Source organism: Cupressus sempervirens, chromosome 9 (genome assembly GCF_028749045.1).
Source record: "Cupressus sempervirens isolate cs-2001-9-10 chromosome 9, ASM2874904v1, whole genome shotgun sequence".
NCBI lineage: Eukaryota > Viridiplantae > Streptophyta > Pinopsida > Cupressales > Cupressaceae > Cupressus > Cupressus sempervirens.
Genome location: NC_143126.1, coordinates 463,129,463 through 463,139,704, shown reverse-complemented (window position 1 = coordinate 463,139,704; position 10,242 = coordinate 463,129,463). Strand labels below are relative to the sequence as shown.

Genomic DNA, 10,242 nt, shown 5'->3' with positions numbered 1-10,242 from the left:
GCAACCTATGCTAGAAAATAATACTTGCTTGAATCTTGTACATTTAAATCCAAACTCTTTCGCCCAAAAATAATTTCTAAGAGAGTTATACCGAAATAGTATCCATCGATGTTTGTAGTCATGGGAATGCCTGAAATCCATTCTGGAGCCAAATAACCTCTCAATCCCTTTGTGGTCATCACTATGCAGCTGAAATCTCTGCTCACAAGCTTTGCCATCCCGAAATCAGCCAATTTGGGTAAAAAAATAGCATCGAGCATAATGTTCTTGGGCTTTATATCCCTATAAATGATGCATTCTCTACACTCCTCGTGGAGGTAGGCTAAAGCTCGAGTAGTTCCTAAAGTGTTCTAGAATCGAATCTTCCAGTCGAGTATCTTCCATTTGGTTTTGGACTTACCAAAGACAAGGAATTTAAAGAGTCATTGGGCATTTAATCATAAACTAGTAACCTTCTAGATCCTTGTACACAAAATCCTCGAAGTCTAATCAAATTCCCATGTTGTATGCTTCCTAGGAAACTAATTTCTACTCAAAATTTCTTATCATTTGGGCTTGAAGCCACTTCAATTTCTTCACGGCCACAAGAGTACCGTCTAGTAGAGATCCTTTGAACACTGACCCGAATCCTTTATTCCCCAACTTAGACCTGAAATTCATAGTTGCAATCTTTAACTCATTGTAACTGAACATTCAAAGAAAAGCGTCAGATGAATCTTCACAACTCTCAATAGATCGTAGCACCTGACTATGTCGCTTCCTCCATATTACATATGTAAAAATACCCAAAGAAGTGACAAAAGCAATGAACTACCAAGTGGTGCAAGAAGAAATATGGCTATAAGTTTGTGGGATGATGGTTGACCGAGACTTGCAAGGGCAGAGGCAGCTACTCAAATGAAGATGTCTGAATTAGTTTTTGTTGCAGAGTTGCGCAAGTTTAGAGGAGTTCCAGACCAAATGTTGCAGGGTCCTGGAGACAAATTGAAAGCGTAAGTAGTGCACGAGTAGTTGCTGAGGTAGGATTTCTCACAAGCCATCTTAGAGGTGAGATCAACTCTAAGGTATGAGGAAGCATGCTCATTAAATGATGTTGCATAAGATTCATTGAATACATTGGTGGTGCAATTCAAGTGGCTCTGGCAAATGGCCACTCGACCACCACTCTTGCAAATTCCAAGATTCACTATCTTTCAAAGTGACTCCATCAACATAGTTGGAGAACTGAAGATTGTCAAAATTGCAGGTTCCATAAGTGCCACAGTGACCATAAATGACACATTCCTCTTTTGGTAGGGACCAAAACACTTTCCATATATTACCACCGAACTAATAATATTGTGCATTTCTAGACTTGGTCAACATGAAACATGTGAGCCCTATCAACTTCTTAGTGACTACCAAATGGGCATACATGCCAAAACTCTTAATTTCCAAACTGATAGGTACATAACCAGTGTCGATCAAAGTGATCCTCAAAAGAAATTCAAGACGAGTGTAGTAACAAATTGAAGGTCGAAAATATCCTCTTGCTCTGTGTTGCACATTGCATTTTGGTCTATTATAGTGTTCCATCTGAAAGGTTATGTAGACAATTAGATCATGTCCCAGTCAAGTCAAACTTATTTGCAAAGAAATTTGAGAATATATAGTGGGTATGTTACCTCAATTATGACTTTATTTTCAACTACTTTTTATTTTATTTTCATGGATAAATATGAGGTATCATTTTATAATATATATTGTGTTTATAATTTTTTTTAATCTAATATAAAACTAGTAATTGCATCTTAGTGTTCAATTATTAAATCTAAAAGATGTAAAACATCAATTATGAGAAATTATAATTTATTTTATTTTGCATATTCTTGTATAGTATATTTAAGTTTTTTCAAAATAGAAAACTAACAATAATTATTACAATCATATCATATATCATTTAAAATATAAATAAAATGATATTTATCTAATCTATAACAATATAGTCATTTTTTAAATAGATAAGTTAATCTATAACAATAAACAAAATCTTGTACAAAGCTAAAGATACCCTGAGCAAATGGTCTAAACATAGTTTTAGCCTATGAAAAACTATAAAGAAAATGAAATAATCTATCACCAAGCCCAAGATCCTATGCATCCCAAAAACTCATGCATGAGGTGCACTTATCCTCTCTATGAAGGAATATTTCACTACCTTTGTAGATAAAAGGCTCTCCCAACTTTGGTATCCATATGCAGAAAAAGACACACATAGATAGTGCAATAACAAAAAAAGACCATTCATATAGGATAAATTAATAAATTTCTATTTGGTCATTTTTTAAAAGACATTTGAAGCTGCATTACTACTATTATTTACTCCTAGTTACATTGAATATATTCTATAGTTACTCTTCATCTTACTTCATTTGAGATATGGATATATATTATATACTCTTCTTTAGATCATATTATTTTTATTACATAGTTCTTTAACTTTCAAACTTTTTAAAGAACCACAAAACTTCAAATCTTGTACATCTTTAGATTTCATTTCAAAATTAAGACTCTATCATATAATTTTTATTTGCAGCACAAATTAAGAAATCTATCGACTAGGGTCTAACTAGTATGTACAAAATAGGGCTTCATGTGAAAGTTATGCCACTATAAGATTTGAACATTTTGTTAGAATCTTAAATTGAGATCAAAATAAACATATGAATATATTAAAAAATATAGAATTAAATAGAATTGGCGAGTCCCACAAGGTGGAATTGACATTAGTATCTTCTACCTACACTTGTAGAGTTTAATTTAGAACTTGTGGCTTTTGGTAAAAGGTTCAAGTGTCATGTCTAGGGTTCAGTGGTAATAGCACAGTGATGTAGGAGTCGGAGATTAACAACACAGTGGTGTGGGAGTCAGAGATCAATTTTTCCAATACTAATACCCTTCTCTTAAACAAATAATCATAAAAATTAAAACTAATTAACTATATTTTATAAAATTCCCACTTTCCAAATAATTAAATTAAGATAGTGGTATACAAATCTTTATTGATTTGTCTCATTCTTTTTAAAATGTTAGAGCCTTACACTCATTATGACTTGATTCTTGGTAGACTCTTCGTAAACTTTTCAACTTCACCACAAGATCAAAGATCTTTTAATATTAACATATATTTTAACTAATATACAAATTTACTTATATGCTATGCTAACTTGATAACATCGCTATCACTATCACTGCCTATCTGGTTTGCTTGATTATCAATGAGCACAATGGTTTGAGGCTCCATCTTTCCTTCCAGGATTAGCACCACGTGCCCCATGCTTGGCCTCATTTCCTCATCTCTTTGAATGCATAGCAATCCAGCAATACTTGCTCTTCTCACCTCTTCAATATCTTTCTCCTCTGCAAAACCCTCCTCCAGAACATTTATCATGTTTCCTTGGTGGATTTGGCTTGCAGCCCATGCTGGAAAGTAATACCTACTTGAATCCTTCACGTTTAAATCGAGACTTCTTCGCCCGGAAATGATTTCTAAAAGTGTTATACCAAAACTGTACACATGAACCTTGCGAGTGATGGGAAGGCCCGAAATCTATTCTGGAGCCAAATACCCTCTCGTCCCCCTCGTTATGGTCAATATGCGGCTTGAATATCTATCCATAAGCTTTGCTAACCCGAAATCAGCTAACTCGGGTGAAAAGTTAGCGCCCAGCAGAATGTTCTCGGGCTTTACATCGCCATGAATGATGCAATTTCTGCACTCCTCATGGAGGTAAACCAAAGCTCGAGCAGTGCCTAAAGCGATCTGGAATCGGGTCTTCCAGTCGAGTACCTTTTTTTTTCTTTTAGAATTACTGGTGAAGAGTAAGGAATTTAGAGAACCATTGGGCATGTAGTCATAAACCAGTAACCGTCTGGATCCCTGAACACAAAACCCTCGAAGCCTGATCAGATTCCCGTGTTGTATTCTTCCCAGAGAGCTAATTTCTGCTCGAAATTGCTTATCATCTCGGCTTGAAGTGGATTCTAATTCCTTCACGGCCACAAGTGTACCATCTTCTAAAGATCCTTCGAAAACAGAGCCGAATCCTCCGCTCCCCAACTTGCACCTGAAATTCCTTGTTGCAATCTTCAACTCCTTCTAACTGAGCATTCTAAGAAAACTGTTTGTCGATGAATCTGCACAGCTCTCCACAGATTGTAGTCGATGCCGCCGTGTCCACATAAAAATTGAAAAGATACCTAAAGCAATGGCATGACGGTTTTTAATTCAATGGAGGGCGATGGTGGATGATCAAACTTTGTGAGCGTAGAGACAGCTACTCGAATGAAGACATTTGAATTGGTTAATTTTGTTGCAGAGTTGCGCAAGTTAAGAAGAGATCCAAGCTAGACAAGATGTGGCAGGGGCCTGAAGGCGGATTGAAAGCATAGGCAGTTGCTGAAGCAGGCTTTCTCGCAAGCCATCTTAGACGTGGGGGCAACTGCAAGGTACGATGAAGCGTAATCATCAGACAACGTTGAGTTAATGGAGTCGATGAATATGTTGGTGGTGCAATTCAAGGGGCTCTGGCGAACACAGCCACTTGACTACCACTTCCGGGAATCCCAAGCTTGATTGTCTTTGGGAGTGAATCCTTTTACGCAGCTGCAGAACTGAAGGTTGTTGGGGTCACAGATTGCGAAAGCGCCGCAGAGACCATAAACCGCAGATTTGTCTCTGGGCACAGACCAGAACATGTTCCACTTATTTCCATCGAACAACGTATGTTGAAAATCTTTGGACTCCGTCATGACAAAATGCATAAGCCTATTCGTCTTATGATTCAGTGTCACACGCATATAGAAGCCAAAGCTGGTATTTTCAACCGCGACATTGAAGAAATTTTTGCCCTTCATTTCTAGAACACGACTGAAAATTTTACCGTCCCAGACTCCGCCGTCTCAGTACTTGAGAGAGTCATTCCACATTAGCACAAATTGTTGGCGCTAGATGGATCCACTTGATGCGAGAAAAACCTGGGAGCTGGATCCGACTAGCCTTTCCAAGAGACCAGCTTTTGTCCTCCACCGAATCTCATCTCGGGCAACCAGGTATCTGTCGGATTGTCAAAACTCTGCCACACAGTTTCAGATTTGTTCTTATCGCTCAGCATCAGAAAATTAGCGGAATCTAATATCACAGCCCGGGATGCCTTTGTCAATATGTTGACAGACCAAATAGATTCGCCCTCTGCATCAAATAGATCCAATTTCCCTTCTCTTGACAACTTCAAAGCTCTAGATTTGTTTCTCCCAGGAGTCTCTCTGTTGGCCAACCAAACGATTTTCTTCTCTGGTATATTGGCATACTAGATTCCAATATACCAGTTCTTAGTTCCATTTGGGCTGAAGAAACCCAATTCAAATGTGCCATTCTTTGAAATCAATGTCTGATTTCCAGCAAGCGAGGCGCCCAAGGAAAGAGTATCTCCGGCCTGGACTACTGTTGCACCATAACTACTCAATGGAATAAACACAGCAACTGCAAAAACAAGTCTTAACCGGGATTTTTCACATTTCTCATCCATCGACAAATTGTGATCGACTGAATTCCCCTCTGCCGCTAAAACAAGAAGTCGGAAACAAAGGTGTTTCCAATCTCTTGGAAGACCGTGATTGGTACATGAAATGGTGGCGATTGGAGGGGGTCATAAAAAAAATTCATTTGCAATTTGATTTATTGAGACGAGAGTCAAGTTTATCTTATCTGCAAAGGAGGGGAAATTGAGAAGGCATTACAGGGGAATAATGTTAATTGTAACATTATTGAGGCTGAAACATTTTTTATTTGCGGGGATGAATATTGCGACATTGATTTCACATTTCTTTTAGAATTACGTCTGAAATTGAACGCAATATCAACATCCAAGACTTTCATACCAATTTGATAACAATTTATGCTGGCGTGTACGAACGAATGTTTCAATCTAAGGCATCTCAATATTTCAGTATAAGACATTTGTCTATTATAGTACACCAAAGTCACATGATAGATCATGAAGTCATATTTATAAAACACGGTGGTGGTCGTAGTTTATAATGTTGGAAGATACTAATTTCAATATGTGGATATATCATATCAGATCACATCTACCTGTCAATCCAACAAATCTGATCTGTGGACCTAACTGACATTTATTGCAGATTTATCTTCATCGCTACCATGTAGACCAAGGCTTCAATGTTGATCTTCTCACATTGATTATAAATACAATGTTATACAAAAGACTACTTACTTCTAGTTGAGTCTAGCTCTTAAGAGCTGTACAAAGCTGTTCAAAACAACAATTCATAATGGTGTATGTATGTTATGAAGAGCTGAAACTCGGTCTGAAGTTTATGTAATGTAATGTGATGTTCAAGTCAATAAAATATATTCTTGTGTAGTAGCACACATGTTTTCATTTTCTACTTTAGTTTTCTGTCTCTACTTTCTACAAGTGGTATCAGAGCTAATGGGAGATGGTCTTGAAGATCCTGGAGAGGTAGATGAGTCTCATGTAGTGATGAGTGTCCAACAACTTGAGGAAGATTTGTTGCCAATCAAAATTTGAAGCTATTCTAAAGATGAAATGATACAAAGTTGTCAATGACTTGAGAATGTAATATGGTTGAATATTGTAGCATTCACTTTTTGTATCAAAGTGATATATGCTAGGATTCCCTGAGCACCTGCATCGTCACTCTATGGGAGGTGTAGAAATACAAGTGTCTCACACCTGAACCAACAATGGACTGGTTACCAAGAGGGCCAAAGCTCACGGTAAGAGTGTTCCATCATTACCATGGAATTTCTTAAGTTCAATCACTAGGATTTGAAGATTCTAGATATCAAACAGTTGTTAAGGAAAATATGTACAACTATCAAAATGCATGGTTGAAATTAAGGGGGGCTGTTGGCAGATATTAATTTCAACATGTGGACATATCATATCACAAACCAAATCCACCGGCCAATCCAACAAATCTGATATGTGGACCTAACTAACATTTATTGCAGACTTATCTTCATATCTATTACATAGACCAAGGCTTCAATGCTGATCTTCTCACATTGGTTATAAATACAACATTATACAAAATAGTACTTACTTTTAGTTGAGTCTAGCTCCATAGAGCTGCAAGAAGCTATTCAAAACAACAATTCATAATGGTGTATGTATGTTGTGAAGAGCTAAAGCTCTGTCCGAAGTTTATGTAATGTAATGTGATGTTCAAGTCAATAAAATATATTTCTATGCAGTAGCACATTGGGTTTCATTTTCTACTTTAGTTTTTTGTATCTCTACTTTCTACATATAATAGGTTTTATATTTGTGTGTGTGTGTGTGTGTGTGTGTGTGTGTGTGTTGAGAGATATCCTTCTCAGGCATTTATTGCACTAAGATAATTTATGAAAAAATAGGTGTTTCGATAAGGATATATCTTGATATATATATATATATATATATATATATATATATATATATATATATAAAAGCTAGTTGCAATCGTGATGCAAATGAAATATATTATTAATTTTATTATACTTAATCTATAATTATAAAAAAATTAAAATTAAAATATCAAATGTTTTATGATATATTATATATTTTTATATATTTGCTTCAAAAGGGTGTTTAGCACAATAGATTAAATTTTTTTTTAAGAGAAATTTTTATCTTACAAAAATGATAATTAATGTCATAAAAATATATATTTGGCATTCAAGTAATTAGATCTAAATGTAGGGTTAAAATTAGAGTTTTGGTTTATATTATCATATATATAAGCTTGATTGCTAAGGTTTTAAGAAAACATAAGTCAAAGGTCATAGAGGGGATTATGATAATTGTAATATTTAATATATCTTTACAACATATTAGATATATTAAATACTTTATGCATTCTCTTTAAAAATGAGTACAATGTAACAAATTATAGTATCATAAAGATAAAATCTTTGTCATCACATATATGATAATTAATAGAATCAAAAAATATATTTTCCATTCAAGTTATTCAGGAACTATCCCAACACTTCACAATTTTAATCAAAAATCATAAAAAGGGTTTCAAGTTGAAGGCACACAAACACTTTTGATTTAAAGAAAACAATTAATAGTCATTTTCAAAGGAAATTTTAAATCCATATAGACAATTATTTAATGTTATAGTAATTAAAGAAATATTGTACATTGTGTTGGCAAACAATTAGTGCACATTTAAGCAATAGTGAAGAAAATTTTGAAACATCATCTAATAATATCATACTTATAAATTACTAAAACAAATTTGGACATAATGCATCACAAAAATTAATAGTATAATAGTTGTTTGTTTTTCTAAAATTGGGTACAATATTCAATACTATTGTTCAAAATGTTGATAATTCATTGTCAAATAATATGTAGAATAATTTTATTTTTTCAGCCATGAATGGATTGGTAATAACTCTACATTTTCAAGAAGAACTTTTTGAACTTTAATTGATAGAGTAGAATTCACACCAAATAATGTAGGCAACCCATAATTTGTGTGCAACAACCTAAAAGATGAAATGACTTGGTGTACTATAAATGTGAGAGTGTAATACAACTTAAGAGTAGCAATTAACCATTCTTCAAGTAAGCCCTTGTGATAGGTAATTTTAGATTCTCCTTCGAGAAATTTTATAAAGTTCAGACTAAGCTCATAAGAGAGAGTGTGCTTCCTGACATTTACTGTTGGCTTGATGATAATCTTAAAAAATGCATCCTATAAGATAAATATCATGAATCTTGTTATACAAAACATGTCTAACCATCTATATAAATCCACAATCTTAACCTAAAGGTGGTGAAATTTTACATCTAAGTTCATCTTCACTTTTGTTCTATAATAGAAGTTGAAGTACGTAGTATAGTTATAAAATTTGAGTTGACTTTTTCTTGGTCAATTATTTGTAAGTCGACTGACCATTCTATCCCTTATCCAATAAAGAACACTAAACTTCTCTATACGAAGTATGATATTATGTTGAAAATAGGGGTGAAAGTCCCATAACCAATAGTAAACCCATTCTAAACATGTTTTTTCTAACATCTTGGTAAGATGTATGAAGATTATTTTAAAAAATTGTATTAATATAAAACATGATAAAGAATATAACTATTGTATCATTATAAAACATGTTATCAAAGAAATATAAAACATATATTATCAACTTGATATCTTGAAAAATATTTTTTAAAGTTTAGTATATTTGATCTTGTAAAAAAAACTATTTGACATAAAGTGATACAAATTTAAAAGGTCATAAGAAAATAAGTGGCCATTAATTTTAATATAGGGATACTAACAAGAATTCATAAGGATATATTAAATGTCTATTTATATATCATGCATGTTAAAACATTTATTTATAACATTTCAAACATGAGTCATGGAAGTATACAAGTAAATGAAAAAGATTGGTCTGATCAAAATAATATGTGAATTGTTCTCATCATTTATGTTTATTGAATGTTTACATTGACGAAGTGTACAATACAAAATAAATATTACAAATTTTTTAAGTGGAAAACAAAACTTGTACTTGCATTAAACAAATTTTTTTTAAAAATAATATTACATCAATTATCATCCAACCACTTAAGTTTATTTTCATCATCCTTGTGCTTGGCAAATTGTCCTCCCTTTTTCATTTTCTCATAGAGATCATACATGAATGGAGGTATTATTCTTAGACATTATAGATATTTTACACAAGAAATAGCCACAAATGTCAATCCTATTCTTTCTGTTGGTCCTATATCAATTTTCACTTTTGGAATAGTCAAACCCTGATATTTATGTATAGTGTATGTCCATGCCAATCTTAAAGGAAATTGAAGTGTTATACCCTTTTGTGTTGGAGTTATTGTAATTTTTTTTGGATGATGGTATTCAAATCAAAGTCTAGAATAACTATCAAACTCAACCATCACACATGTTGGTGGTTCAAGTAGAGCATTGCCTTGTTTGTAGACTATCTTTCAAATGTACACCAAAGATCCATTTACAAGACCATCTTGTACCCATATATTTGAAGTTAGCATGACCCATGAATTATTATAAATTAGTGATTCTAGATCAAGCTCGTCATTTGAATAATCTTCTAATGCATTAGGATTTCATGTTCTTGTTGCAACACTATGTGAAACAAGATTCTTCAATGAATGTAGAATAATTTTATTATGACTA

General features: G+C 33.7%; 1 protein-coding gene across 1 annotated transcript; it reads right to left on the bottom strand.

Annotated features, from left to right (window-relative positions):
* Nucleotides 1-3,196: 3,196 nt before the first annotated feature.
* LOC149539345 (G-type lectin S-receptor-like serine/threonine-protein kinase At2g19130) lies at nt 3,197-4,896 on the bottom strand. Its single transcript, XM_089802547.1, has 4 exons — nt 4,642-4,896; nt 4,393-4,481; nt 3,672-4,106; nt 3,197-3,548 (listed from the first exon to the last, which is right to left on the bottom strand). Exons 1-4 carry the CDS (start codon nt 4,894-4,896, stop codon nt 3,197-3,199), a joined length of 1,131 nt encoding a protein of 376 aa, XP_089658673.1.
* Between the last annotated feature and the right edge of the window lie 5,346 nt (nt 4,897-10,242).

What these genes read in the sequence shown, in the direction of transcription:
- LOC149539345 (XM_089802547.1), bottom strand. Translation starts at nt 4,896, where the DNA reads ATGAAGGGCAAAAATTTCTTCAATGTCGCGGTTGAAAATACCAGCTTT. An exon ending in ACCTTCAGTTCTGCAGCTGC is followed by an intron (nt 4,482 to 4,641) that starts GTAAAAGGATTC and finishes CGTACCTTGCAG; the next exon opens with TTGCCCCCACGTCTAAGATG. An exon ending in CCCGAGTTAGCTGATTTCGG is followed by an intron (nt 3,549 to 3,671) that starts GTTAGCAAAGCT and finishes TCATGTGTACAG; the next exon opens with TTTTGGTATAACACTTTTAG.